We start from the raw sequence: 15,133 nt of genomic DNA, 5'->3' as shown, positions 1-15,133 counted from the left end.
GGTGAGGGGTAGTGTGTGTGTTTTGCGTGAGGGGTAGTGTGTGTGTGTGTGTGTGTGTGTGTTTGTGTGTTGTTGGGTTAGAGGTAGTGTGTGAGGGGTTGTGTGTGTGTGTGTGTGTGTGTGTGTGTGTGTGTGTTGTGGGGTGAGGGGTTGTGTATATGTGTGTGTGTGAGAGATGTGCATTCATGAGTGTTTGAACACCCGTGCATGCGTGTGTGTGTGTGAGAGAGATGTGCGTTCATGAGTGTTTGAACACCCCAACACTCCGTGCAGTGATGTGCATTCATGAGTGTCTGAACACCCCGACGTGTGAATTCATGAGTTTGTGTGTGTGTGTGTGTGTGTGTGAGAGAGAGAGAGAGAGAGAGAGAGAAGTGCATTCGTGAGTGTTTGTGGCTTCATTTGCACCTTGCCTGCCATGTGAACAGAATGTGTGCATCCCAGCAGAAAGTGCTAGAACTGGTCCGTAAGCTCTAAGAGCAGTGTAGTGAACACACGGCAGGCGAGGGGAGGCTGGGGGGGGGGCGGGGGGCGGGGGGGGGGCATTTTTAAAAAAGGAAACGTGTTTCAGGAAATGTAGATCTATTTTTATCATCTTACATATGCTGGTTCTATTTTTGTATTTACCTCTTGGTTGCTCACTTTTTCCTTTTTTTTCTCTTTCTCTGTTCCATTCTTACATCTTGTCTTTTTCTGTCTCCCCTCCCTTCCCCCTCTCACACTTTAAATACCGCTTGCTCTCACTCTCTTCTTTCATCTGTTTCTTTTTATCTTCTCTCCTAATACCGCTTTCTTTTCCATTCTCTTCATTTTCACTTCTACCATCCTTCTTTCTATCCCTCTCTGTTTCTGTTTCCTTCTCCTCCCTCCCTCCCTCCCTCTCTCTCTCCCTCTCTCTCTCTCTTTCCCCCTTGCTCTCTCTCTTCCTCTCTCTCTCTCTCTCTCCCTCCCTCCCTCTCTCTCTCCCTTTCTCCAGAGTGTGGAGGGCGAGCACCATGAGAAGGCGGTGGAGTTGTTGAAGGCGGCCCAGGGCACGGTGAAGCTGGTGGTCAGGTACACCCCCAAAGTCCTGGAGGAGATGGAGTCACGCTTCGAGAAGATGCGCTCTGCCAAGCGCCGCCAACAGAACAACTACCCCCAGTAGCATGCCCTTACTCAGTGAATCTCTCTCTCTCTCTCTCTCTCGCTCTCTCTCTCTCTCTCCCTCCTCAAACTCAGTCCCTCTAGTTCCTGTCTCTCTCTCTCTATCCCTCCTTCTGCCATCTGGCCTGTTCTTTCCTGTCTTCCGCAGAGCTCACACTTTCTCTTTTTCTCTCTCTCTTTCTCTCTCTCTATCTCTCTCTCTATCTCTCCAGCCAGGGATTGTAGCCGTGTGTAATATGGCGCACCTCGCATCTTTCTTTCTTTCTGAAATTTTGTAAAAATCCACAACACCTGAATTTTTAACTTTCACACACATGTACACATATGTAGTTAGTAGTCGATGTAGACCTGCTATGTTTCCTCATGTAATCATGCTCTCCTCAACACAGAAAAACACACACATGTACACATGCATCAATTTGAAGATTGTACTATTTTTTACAAGATGTAATTTTAAAAAAAGAGTGGTGGGAAATTTGTTATTGAACTTGCGTTTGAGGGATAAACAAAATAAAACATATTTGGGTCAGCCACTTATTATACAGATAGGACTAAACAGATCTTTATCCAAACACTAATCCAGACACATCTTTACAAAAAAAATATGTGTTCAATTTTGCGGTTACTTTTGAAACGTTTACTGAAAAATCTTTAATTTTGAAAGAATTTAATTTGGTTGGAAAATATTCTGCAATCTTGGTTTTGGATTTGTGGATGTATGCCGGCTGGCAATGTGATTGTGGTCCAATACAACTGAATACAGTTCAGGTTTCCAATTCCTCTTTGCAAAATTACCTTGGTCTCACTGTAATCAAATCCACCTGTCTGAATTTTAAATGTGATTGTAATACTAGTTGTGTCCAGAAGAGGGCACTAAAATGACTTTTGCCTCAGGGCTCACTTTGCCAATATGCCAGTACACTAAGCCAGTTGTTGTAATGTCCCACTTGTGCAAATGGTGAAAATTGGCCTTTTGAAGGAAATAGAAATACAACAAATTTCACGAATGTGCTAGATTTGCTTCATGATTTGTGTCATCTTCCTATTTGGTGCTGTTTAGGAATGCTTGGCATTCCCTCCCACCCCACCCCACTGCTTTTTCTTGCCGACCAACTAAGAGAAAGAAAGAAAAAAATGTTGATGTTTTGTGTTTAGTCTTGATCTCGCTACAAAGCCTCATACCCACTCAGCGTCTTGTTGTATACTTCTTAGGTTGTCACTGGACATACCTGTAACATGCATCAAATGCACGCAACAGGGAATGGTCTGGTCACTGTTTTAACACACTCTCTTCACTTCATAAATGTCCTGTTTTTGTGTCCTCCTCGTGGTGGCGCCCCATACTTCTGAAGGCCTAGCAGACAACAGAGCATGATGATGATGATGATGATGTGATTGACAGAGTTGAGCGATTGGTGACCACAGTGAGTAGACATGTTATCAGGCATTACTGCTCTTTCCCGCGGTCTGTCTGTGAGAGTGGTGAAGACGAACACTGCAAGCGTTTCACGCTAACCTAGTTCGGACCTTCACAACCTCACAAAACTGTGGCTCTCAAACCTTTAATGGAGTCTCATGATTGGAAGATGGAGTTGCCAAGAAATGTAGATGTTTTTTTTTTCGTTTGTTAGTTTTTTTTTTTCCGTAAATAAACCATGAAAACTGTCAGAGACTGGGAAATGCGTCTCTTATTCCCCCCACCTCTTGCCACCTGTGAAAATGCTGTCCATGCAGACGCTCTTCTTCACAGATAGAGAGCCCTGTCAACAGAGCTGTGTGTGTGTGTGTGTGTGTGTGTGTGCACACAAACACATCTTGGGTTTTGGAGTCACATAGGAAAACCGTTTGGGGACGTCTGGCCAAGTCGTAACAGGGCTGAACACACGCCTGCTGTTTTTACTCAGGTCCATGAGCCTGACCAGTGGTCAGTGTGTCTCCACCCCCAGTCGGCCTGACGGCGCCAGTTTGAGGCAAAGCGTGTTTGGCGAAGAGCCAGCGGAGCGAAGGTTGTGCGTCGTGTCATCCTATTTATGCCTACACTCAGTGTATTTGTGTGTTTGTTTGTTTCTGTTTGTTGTGTTCCGTTTTTGTAACGTTTTGCAAGAAGTTCACAGAAGCATAAGGCAGTGTATACACAGTGTATGGAGTACGCTGGTGTTGAAACGGTGTTATCGTTGTAATCGTGTTTTTTTTTTTTTTTTATCATTATTATTGGTGTTTTGTGTTGTTGCGATTTACTGACTAATCAGTCGGTCAGTGTCATGGGGCATTGGAAGGATCTTAACCAGCACAACTCAGCCTGAGCCTCCTGGCGAAGGTGACCCAGGTGAAGAGCCTGGCCTGCCCTCAGGCCTGCGCCCTGAACACAATGGACTTAAGCCACTGCCTTTTACGGAGCTCTTTTTTTCCTTCGGGCTATTTATAAAAGAACTAAGTAGACGTTGTCAGTTCAACACTAAGTGTCGTAGTTCACAGCAGAGGATGTGGATGGAGGTACTGAGACTAATGGTCTTCTGTATGCGTGTGTGTTTGTTTGTTTGTTTTTTGTTTGTTTGTTTGTTTGTTTGTGATTGGTACGCGGCTTATCTCCGTTGGACAGGGCAGGAGTAAGAGGGACGGAACGGGCAGACGTTTACGTGTTCTAGAGGACGAACCACTATTGGCCAGATACGGTGTGACCGGTGGAAGTCAGAACCTTTGTGGACCCTCGTTTAGGTCGGCCCTCGTTTAGGGGCGTCTGGAGTTAGGTGGCCACAAATGGCAACAGATTGTGCGAATGATTAAAGGGACACTTCACCGATTAGTATTAAGCTTTGTGTCTTTAGAAAACCAGTCATGCATCATTCCCTCAGTTTGCCTTGAGATGGGAGAAATACGGATTTCAATGAAACCCAGGAATAGGACTTCCTGCTTTCAATGATGTAAAATGATGATTTTTACATCATTGAAAGCAGGAAGTCCAACATTGAAATCCGTATTTCTCCCATCTCAAGGCAAACTGAGGGAATGATGCACGACCATTCAAAAACATGACTGGTTTTCTAAAGATACAAAGCTTAATGCTAATCGGTGAAGTGTCCCTTTAAGGACATTTATGGAGCAGAGAGGCAACTAAATACCTGAGCATAGCACAGGGACAGGAAGTGAAATAATGGGGAAATATACTGACAGCATTCCTGGAGCAATGGATGAAGCATAGTGGTGTTTTAATAGTGGCACGGTCTCAGTAACATCTCTTTAACGTCTCACTGACGTCTCCTGAGAACCTGTGCTTTTTGCTCCTTGTCGGGTACTCGAGGGGCAGTCACATGACTCTCAGACCACCTAATCAGTGTGTTGTTAGCTGTTGCCCGGGAGACGGAATGTTCCTTGGCACAGCCAAAGGTGACGGCAAGCTCGTTGGTGATGCAGAACTGGGCATGCTACGCTATCAAGTTCACCAGCAGGGAAGCGAGCGAGAAAAGCAGCTCCCTGAGCTAAACAAGGACTTCTCTTTCCTGCGCGCTTTTGTATTAATCGTGTTCTGTGCATGCTCACCTGATTCTGTTTTTTTTTTTTTTTTTTGGTCCTCATGTTGTGGTCATCCTGACGGCATCACCTAGCACAGCTGTAGACCAAACAAACCTTAACAATACTAATCTGGAAGTGATCCGGTCACCTCAGACAAGAAGAGTCGATGGGAACATATTAACACTTCCCTGCATTTAGCTTTTGCACATGTAGTTCTAGAACAGACACCCCCTTCTTGACCCCTTTTCTCTTTTTCACTGCAGTTAGAGAGAGAGATGGAGAGAGAGAGAGAGAGATTGGGAGAGAGAGAGAGGGATGGAGAGAGAAAGGTGAGGCAGGGGATTTATTTTTACCCTGAGAAGCATGTTCTCAGAGAGTCACACTCACACTGAAGGCCTCTCTATCTCTGTCCTTCATCACTTATTTAGCACATGTTCTAATCTTAGAGCTTCATGAATCATTCACAGGCTTTCCTTACGTAGGTACTGGGCGGGTGGGGTGGGGTGGGGTAAAGACTTTTAAAGGAAACTTTCTCTGGGTTTATAGCGAGTAAATGTAACACAGACTCATGTAGAGCAGAGGGAGGAGGAAGGTTCCAGAGGGTTCCGCTGCAGCCCGTAGGTCCTCCCTCTCGTTTCAGATGATTGTAGAGTCCCACCCGGAACCCCGAGCGGTTCCGATAAGCAATAAGACTGGACTTTTTGACCTTTCGATGATCCGCAAACCAGGCGTCTGTTTCTCCGTCTCGTTGTTACCCATAATGCACGGCTTCGTTGTCTGCCGAGGGGGGTTGAGTATTTTTGTAACCGCTTTGTTTCTTCCTTGTGATATTGTTCCCCTTTTTGATAAGTGATTTTTTTCATGGCGATTTTTCCAGAAGTGGTTTGTATCCCATACTTTTGACTGTGTGTGTGACATTCCCCAGTCCTCACTTTCGAGTACCAAGACCAAACTTCACACACACTGTTCTGAAAGCTGTTTCATATTGTGTTGAGTTTTCAGCCACCTTGTTTGGACAGTTACAGAAAACAAAAATAATTTAAAAAAAAATAATAAAAAAAAGAAATGTTAACTTTTATTTGTTTATTTTGTTTTGTTTTGTTTTGTCTTTCTGTTGCATCTCTTTTCTGTCCTGTTGTGTTATGTGATGTTATTGTTGCCGTGGGTGTATAGAGATACTGGAACAAATGATGAGATTTGAAACTGCACAAAATAAATTATACCGTGAATTAACACCAGGTCTTGCCTACTTTTTTTTTTCTCTCACATTGTTTCTCAGCTTGTGAGGCCCGAATGTGAAGTTGGGTAACGTGCGTGTCATATGCCTGTAAACTGAAGGGGGCGCTCTGTGATAGAGGACAGAGGCAGTATGTTCCTTATGAGGAGGTGCTGTTGAGTCTGGCGGTGACTGTCTCTCTCTGCCTGAAGTAATGACTTTTCCACAGACGTGAAGGAGCTGCAACCACAATCGGCTCTCAAACACAACCCAGCGTTTCTCCTCGCCTTGTAGCCACCCCTGCTAACACTAATGAAACATCCGACCGGTCGAAGTCCTCGTCAGACATGTCAAAACCCCTCCTGGGTGTGTGTGTGTGTGTCAGATTTTCCCTCTGGTCTACACCGTCACAGGGAGAGGTGTGTTGAGATTAAGTGAAGACATGTCAGGGGAAGCCATAGGCGCTGATCAGGGTCGTCTTGATAATGATGGCTGGCTGGAGAAAAAAAAAACCCAGTCATTGGGCACCGGATGACAAATAACACTTCTGATTGGCTGCTGGGTAAAAAATAACCCTGTTGATTGGATGATGGGTGAAAGATAATCTTGATGATTGGCTGATGGGTGAAAAATAACCCTGCTGATTGGCTTGTGGGTGGAAAATAACCCCGTTGATTGGATGATGGGTGAAAGATAACCTTGATGATTGGATGATGGATGAGTGAAGTCCACTGTTGCCACCCTCGGTCCTGTATCAAGGCTTTCTATTCTCGAAATTGCAACCACACAATTTCCTCTTGACATGAGGCACAGCCTATATGGGATGCACTCTGTGAAAACTATACCACTTCATTGTATTTGTTTATTGAATATATCATAGAATGCTTCTGATAGAACAGTAAAAGTGGTCCATCAAGTGTTAGTCCGATGTGGACGAAGGATTAAGTGAGTGGGGTGCCCCAACAAACTACCATCTGGATCACAGAAAAATTACCCAACTAAATGACCCAACATTCAGTGTCATGTATTCAATTCTCTTGGGTTGTTGGCAGCCCATTAATCCAAAACATTTCTCCATGCGTTTTCACCGAGCTGTCCCAAAACCACAAGTGGCCACAATATCAAGAATACAGATAAAAAATAAAAAAAAAGTCATCTTGATGTTTGATGCCTGGTGTCATTTCATTTTGTCCAGCTCAGTAGTTTAAATCCAGCGCGATGCCCCATTTTGTCAGATTTATAGAGAATAACATTTCCACAGTGTACAGAGATTGGCCTGTAGTGATTGATGCCTGGTATGTAGAGATTTATAAGCCAGCCCTGTCTCATTCACTTAGTGTACTCAAATGCGTCAATCACTTTCAAATCCCATTAAACGCTCCAGCATGATTTATGACACTGCCCCACAGCATCATTTACATCAGGCCTCCTGGCAGGGAGGGGGCTATACCACTCATCATGTTTTAACACGCTGATTTTTACCGGCACAAATTGTGTCTTTAAATGAGAATCACAGATAGTGGGTGTTTCTCAAAGTCAAGAGCTCGTCCTTGATAGAATGCTTTCTTTCGAGTCGAGTGCTAGAGAGACAAGGCTACACACCTTCCCAGTACCCTCTCCAGCCGTCAAGATCACATGCAATGGAACAGCCTAGCGAGTGTGGAAGTGCACGGTTCCGGCTGCGCGCTTAATTAGAACCGTGGAAATTGTGCTGCTTTTACAGGAGTTCCGACAACTGCAGCTGCACGTTCCTCTAAATAAACTTTTTGGAGTAGCCTACAGTATTTCCACATTCGACTTGGTCTTCACATATCACAATCCGTAGTTTATAATTATGTTAGTGTCAATGGAAAGTTATACTGGTAATGGGCAACAGCAACGGTAATGTTAAACTTCTACAAAGTTCGCTGATAAATTAATAGTCTATCACAACTTATTCATGCACATAGACATATGCATTTATGATGAATATGCACAATAACTTGATATAAATGCCTGAGCAAATATACGATGGCATTAACAAAACACTTGATAAATCATATTTAGCCTACATTAACACGCACTGCTTCTTGGCATCTACTTTCCATCTCCCTCTCCCTCTTTTTTTTTTAAAACCGCACCGTCAGAAAATTTCTAATGCAAAGGATTGTGGGTTATTTCTTCACTCCAAGGATCCATCGATGCATCCTCCAAAATTCTCCGAAATTCTCAGAACGAAGGACTCAGTACTTGCTAGAATTTGAAAGCATCCTTGACTTTGGAACAGTGCTTGACGAGATTTGATGATGTAACGTCCTTGAAAAAGTGGCTTGGAAGGACCAATCCTTGACTTTGAGAAACACCCAGTGTTTACCTGGTTTACAAGCGGCCATTATAGTCTGATACCTTACCTTTACTAATCAAGTTCGGGTAGAAATAGTGGTTTCAGACTTCCGGTGAGCCACGCTGCGAAATGGTCTTGCCACACTGAGCTCCTGCCACATTTTCCCCTTTTTTGACGCTTATTACTTTAAAAGTGTAGTTTTGACTTCAGACACCACACCCGAACTTCTCTGAACGATGCCGAACAAAAATCCTGCGAGTTCTCCACAAAAACAGCAAGAAATTGTCAACAAACGCTTTAAAGCTAGTTTGCCACACGAGGACATAGCATTGCTAATCAAACAGACAGTGGAGACAGAACGAGAGACTCTGCGTGAGGTGGTAGGTTCCATGCTAACCGTGACCCTAGACAAAGCACTGTCGCCACTCAGCGCTTGTATCTCCGAAAACGGAGCCCTGCTACGTTCGCTTCAAGACAACATCGATTGCCAAGCAGCTAAAGTTGAGACGCTAACAACTAAAGTAGATGGCCTCCAAGGCTCTGTTCGCCAAGTGAAAAGAGAAGCAAACCACTGCATAACTGAACTGAGCAAACTGCAACTAAAGACTGACGAGCTGGAAGACAGAGGTAGACGAAACAACATCCGAATCGTGAACTTGCCTGTGGGAGTGGAGGGCGAGGATGCCGCTGGGTACCTGAAAACCATGCTGCCTGTATGGATCCCTGACTTAGCAAAGACGGCAACATTACCACTGGAGATTGATAGAGCCCATCGAGTGTACACTAAGTCTTCCCAAGCCAACACGATGATTTTCCGACTTCTTCGGTATCCTGACCGTCAAGCGATTTTGCAAGGTGCAAGGAAGGCTAAACCCCGTCTCCCGAATGGCCCTAAATTGGAATTCTACGCCGATTACAGTGCAGGCACGGCCCGGAGAAGAAGTGCCTTCAAAGGTCTACGAGCCCGATGTCGCCAGATGGGAATAGACACCTTTCTGATCTACCCAGCTATCCTGCGGATTAAAATCAACGGCGAAACCAAATCATTCAATTCTGCTGAGGAAGCTGAACAGTTTATGTCAGACTATGATGCCAGACCTGGATCAAGCCAGCTAACCCGTTTTGATCCAATCGCTCCAGCTGAACCAGCGAATACAGGGCCAGGATCTGAAGGGCAAGTTACACTTGATATGGAGAGTTGATGGTTTAGTTTGATTGTGCAGTATATATGGCCTATGTTAGCCCGTTCAGTTTATGCAAAGGGGACAGTTCATGTTGCTAAATGCAGTTCCACTAATAATCTGGCTAACCGAGGGCATACAACATTAGGTCAGGAATAGAATAGCCTACTTTGTTGTCTTGAATTTAAGTGACTAGCGTTATCGGTGCTAGTTTCGTTTTTGCTGTTTCAATTCCGTATCCAAGCAGGATGTATTTTCTCTTGTACTATGATGCAGTTATTTTACTTTCTACCGCCACGTTTCATTTTATAGTTAAACTACACTTTGTCAGTTTTATTTTTGCTTAAGGGGGATGGTTAGGCACAAGTTCATTGTTAATAGACTTCGCCACGTGAATGTCACGGACGCTAGCTATAGAGGGGTTTGAGGGAGGGGTGGGGGTGTGGCTGCAGCCACACATAAACCAACACATGGAAACTTGTATATTTCAATTGTCTGAATATGTAACTCTTATTGCCAGTCAAGGTGTTTTTGCACACGCTGTTTTTTGTAGAAGCCTGTTTATTTTGTTTCGTTTAATATTTGATGATAATGGGTAACCACACCATACTTTCCCTTAATGTCAAGGGGCTGAATTCACCTTTCAAACGCGCCAGTGTTCTAGATTTTCTACGTAGGCATAACATAGATGTAGCGCTCTTGCAGGAGACACACCTTAGACCAAAAGATGTAACTAGAATGCAAAATAAGCACTATAAACCCATCGTGGCCTCAGGAGATGGCTCTCACACCAAAGGTGTTCTGATACTAATGAAACGGAACTTAACTCTCCAAATTGAAAAAATAAGCTCTGATGCATCAGGGAGGTTAGCTTACTGTTGTGCTTCTGTACAGGGAGAAAAGCTAGCTTTTGTGACAGTTTATGCTCCGACCATATATGATAAATCTTTCTTCCCAAATTTAACAAAAGAGCTGCTTTCTTTAAACGACTATCTTTTAATTATTGGAGCAGATATGAATACCTTTATTGATAGAAACCTAGACAGGTCTCATGCCAACATTTCAACAATTCAAGCCACTGCATCGGATGCTTTAAAGCACTTTTGTAAGAGTCTGGATTTGATAGATATTTGGAGAATACATAATCCAACTATTAAGAACTTTACCTTTTATTCAGCTGCTCATAAAATGTCGTCTAGAATAGATTTTATTTTATCATCATCAAAACTGGGTCAGTATGTTAAGTCAGTTAATATATGTCCACGCTACATGTCAGACCACAATCCAGTTATTGTTACTTTCGATCTCTTTCCCATGCATAGAAAACCAACAAGGTGGAGATTCAACACAACTCTCCTTCAAAATGAAGAATATCTCACTCAATTAAATTTGAAATTAAGAGAATTCATTGACATTAATATCAGTAGCGTTTCTAACCCCATGTTTGTATGGGCTGTGGTGAAGGGTTTCATAAGGAACAATGCTATCAGTTTTTGTACACATCTTAAGAAATTGAAAGCACTCCGAATAAAAGACTTGGAGTTAGAGTGTCAATGTTTGGAAAGGGATTTGAATTCTAGATACTCTGAGGAAAAAGATGTGCAACTTAAAATTAAACAGTCAGAACTAAATGATTTGGTTAAACAGAGAGTTGAATACTTAATGCATGTAACTAAACATAAGTATTATTCAGAGAGTAGTAAACCAAGCAAACTCCTCGCATTGACACTCAAGAAACAAGAGAATAAAATGTATATTTCTGCTATCCGCAACCCTCTTAAAGGGACTGTAACAGCACCACATGATATAAATGATACTTTCAAGACCTTTTTTACAAACTTATACTCATCTGAATTCTCACCATCCTAGGACCAATTTGATGATTTTTTTAGCAACATTGAACTTCCAGGTCTCTCCACCGATGAACTTGAAAAACTAGATTCCCCAATTACTTTAGAGGAGCTCCACCAAGCCTTAAAGCTTACTAATAAAGGTCGTTCCCCTGGCATTGATGGGCTACCCGCGGAATTACTTCTGACGTGCTGGGAAATATTGGGACCATTATGGCTTGATGTGCTAAATCATGCAATAGAAAATGGCAGCTTTCTTAAAGATATTAACATGTCACTCATAACCCTGTTAGCAAAGCCAGGTAAAGACCCTATGGAATGTGCAAATTACCGTCCCATCTCATTGATAAATGCAGACCTGAAAATATATGCCAAAGCGCTGGCCCTACGCCTTGAGAAAGTAGTGGGCAGGCTGATTCACATGGATCAGACCGGCTTTATGAAAGAACGTCTAGCATCTGATAATATAAGGCGGCTTCTTCATATTATTGATGAGACAGGGAAAACATCTTCCCCTAATGGATTGTTTTTTCTGGATGCTCAAAATGCATTTGACCGATTGGAATGGAAGTACTTGTGGAGAGCTCTGGAAGAATTCAAATTTGGTCCAAATTTTATTAGAATGATCCAAATTTTATATGCTAACCCATCTGCGAGAGTTTTTACAGGTGGGATTTCCTCTGACCCATTTGGCATATTTCGTGGGACGAGGCAGGGATGTCCTCTTTCCCCACTTCTTTTTAATCTTTCAATTGAGCCCTTGGCCCAGTTTATACGTCAAAATAATATTTCAACACCAATAACAATAGGTCCTTCACAACATCACATATCCCTATATGCTGATGATGCATTGATTTATATATCTGATATTCAGTCCTCCTTACCAAAGATCATGAGTACGCTGGACAATTTTGGGAAACTTTCAGGCTTTAAAACTAATCTTAAAAAATCCGTTCTCATGCTTCTCAATGTGGACAAAAATGAGCTGGCTGTTCCTTCTGACATTGTGGTGGCTGACCAAGTGTCCTATTTAGGTGTTCAGATAACATCAACTCTATCATCTATTTCCAAGATTAATTATTGTGCTATTTTGAAGAAAATAGAAAATGATATTAATAGATGGATGCCACTTCCATCATCAACACCTAGTCGAATTTCGGTCATTAAAATGAATGTTTTACCCCGAGTTAACTTCATTAGTTCAATGATACCTCTGCCCCCTCCAGTGGACTACTGGAAAAAACTAGATACTCTACTTAGGTCTTTTGTATGGAATAAGAGGCGTCCACGGATAAAATGGTCAATGTTACAACAACCCAAACTCCAAGGAGGTTGGGCTCTTCCAAATTTCAAGCTATATCATTGGTCCTTTATATTGCAGCATAGTAGACACTGGTTAAACTTAAATGCACAAACCTCCTGGATTGAAATCGAAAGATCTCTTGTTTCCCCAATAAGACTTCAGGATTACTTATTTTCAGGTATTTCAGCTAGACAATCTTCCTTACGGTGTGGCCCCATTGTATCTTATTTGTTGAAAACCTTCAAACTGGTAGAAAAATATTTGGGTGTGGAAGTAAAATGGCACAAACACTCCCCACTATGGTTGAATCGATGTTTGCTGTCTGGGAATAAAACATTTAATCAAGGTCCATGGGCGCATACAGCTATACATGTACTAAACGACATTAATGGAGAGAACTCTTTATTGAGTTTTGGTGACCTGGTCTCTCTTTATGGTATCCCTACTCATTCACTTTTTCACTATTTTAAGTTGCGATCAGCCCTTAGATCATGTAACATCCAATGGGGCTCCAATTTAAAATTACATCCTATTGTAGAATTTATACAAAGAGCACCCAGAAGGATAGTCTCATTTATTTACACTCAATTGCTGGCACATCTTGGAACCTCTGACTATTTTGTTAAAGACTGGAAGAAAGATGTAGGAAATCTACAGGGAGACATCGATTGGGAAGCTGTATGGGACAATGTCACCAATTCGTCAAAAAATCCGAACCATAAATTTATTCATTTTAATATATGTCACCGCACCTATTTGACCCCCCAAAGAAGATATTTGATGGGTTTAGCTCCCCATCCCTATTGTACCTTTTGCCCACATGGTAATGTAGGGAGTTTCATGCACTCTTTATGGAGCTGCCCAGAGGTTTATTCTTTTTGGAATAGTGTAATCAATATCATATCCGATTTAACAGACATCATATTTCCAATGGACCCTGCATTGCATCTTTTGCTTGATGATTCAAAGTTTTGCATCACAGAGAAAACACGGAAACTTTGGTTAGCAGGTATGACCGCAGCCAAAAAAATAGTGGTTCAGAGATGGCTTCCACCCCATGATCTTTCTGTAAAACACTGGTTGTATACTGTATTAGACATTATGCACCTAGAACTTTCCTCAGCAAGAATTAACCATGCAAAGCCTTCTACTATCAATATTTGGCTACATGGCATTGCTATGATTAAAGAGTTGCTCCTGTAAAAGCTTTCTTTCTTTGTTGATGATTTGTATGATCTTTTTTTTTACTCCGCTGACTAATGCGGATCCATGTGTTGGTAAGGGATTGGGTGGGATGGGGGGGGGGGGGGGGGGGGTATTTGGCCAAAATGCTCTGTACTGTGTACTTTGTATTGTGTTGAAAAGTCAATAAAAATTGAATTACAAAAAAAAAAAGAAATAGTGGTTTCATTCCCTCAATAGTGGTGGAATTTCCCTCACGGGATCAAAAAAGGATATATACTTATTGTGAATGTATTTTTTAAGATGTGTTAAATTTGTCCGTGTTAAGATGGCTATGCTGCGGTGCCGCCATGCATTGAGAGAGTAGCAGGGAAGTGCCATTGCCCTGGGCGTGGGTATTGCATGGGGCAATTACCCTACATGCCTCCCTTACCCCCCAAGTCCCAAACCTTTTTAGTCCGCAATGACCCACTAATGGCATGGCCTAATTTTGACACCCCCTACCATGCCAGACAAGAGTTGGCCGCGAGCATACGTTCCACAGCACTGCATGCCGCCCCCCCCCCCTCCCCCCTTCCACCCCCTTCCAAACGTCCCGATGTAGCCATGCCTGGAACATTCCAGAAAATTCCCTGCGTGGCGACCCATCCGCAGAGAGCATCGCACCCTTCAGCGCGGCTCAAAATGGGCTTAGTTGCATTAATATCACCAGAGGAATTGGGTAACTGGCGTTCAGGCGGCCTGCCTCGGTGAGCCCGATGAGAGCCATTCCGGCTCTAGACGGGCTGAGCGGAGTGTTGTTATTGGCCCAGAGAGGGCACTACTGTCGGAGTGTTATGGGGGCCAATCCACCTGGTTTACAAGCGCCCATTATGGCTCCAAATGGGGAGGTATTTAATGAGAGTGCCCTGGTGTGTCACATGTGCTTGGCCAGTCTGGCAGAACTAAAACAGCACTGTGTGTGTGTGTGTGTGTGTCTGTCTGTCTGTCTGTCTGTGTGTGAGTGTCAGTGTGTGTGTCAGTGTGTGTGTGTGTGTGTGTGTCCTTGAATGTGATATGTGTGCATGTGCCGGCGGGTATGACAGGCAGGCATGCAGCACACGCGGACGCTGGGTGGGAACATATGGTCACTGTAGGTAGTTAGGGACAAGGGCAGCTACGCCGCACAAGGAAACAGTGTACTGTGCTGTAGGTAGTTAGGGACAAGGGCAGCTACGCCGCACAAGGAAACAGTGTACTGTGCTGTAGGTAGTTAGGGACAAGGGCAGCTACGCCGCACAAGGAAACAGGGTACTGTGCTGTAGGTAGTTAGGGACAAGGGCAGCTACGGTGGGAACATGGTCAGGGTACTGTGCTGTAGGTAGTTAGGGACAAGGGCAGCTACGGCGCACAAGGAAACAGGACAGAGCTGAAACGCACCGCATG

The 15,133-nt window shown here is 43.4% G+C and overlaps 1 protein-coding gene across 1 annotated transcript in view; it reads left to right on the top strand.

Moving 5' to 3' along the window:
* Nucleotides 1-1,687, top strand: part of lin7c (lin-7 homolog C (C. elegans)) — a 9,029-nt gene extending 7,342 nt beyond the window's left edge. The window contains exon 5 of the mRNA XM_062525098.1: nt 977-1,687. Coding sequence (XP_062381082.1) covers nt 977-1,144 — 168 coding nt within the window. The 3' untranslated portion in view covers nt 1,145-1,687. The remainder of the gene's footprint in view (nt 1-976) is intronic.
* Nucleotides 1,688-15,133: the final 13,446 nt, after the last annotated feature.

Source organism: Sardina pilchardus, chromosome 21, assembly GCF_963854185.1.
Source record: "Sardina pilchardus chromosome 21, fSarPil1.1, whole genome shotgun sequence".
Taxonomy (NCBI): domain Eukaryota; kingdom Metazoa; phylum Chordata; class Actinopteri; order Clupeiformes; family Clupeidae; genus Sardina; species Sardina pilchardus.
Note: the sequence above shows the minus strand (reverse complement) of the source record. Positions and strands in the feature narration are given on the sequence as shown.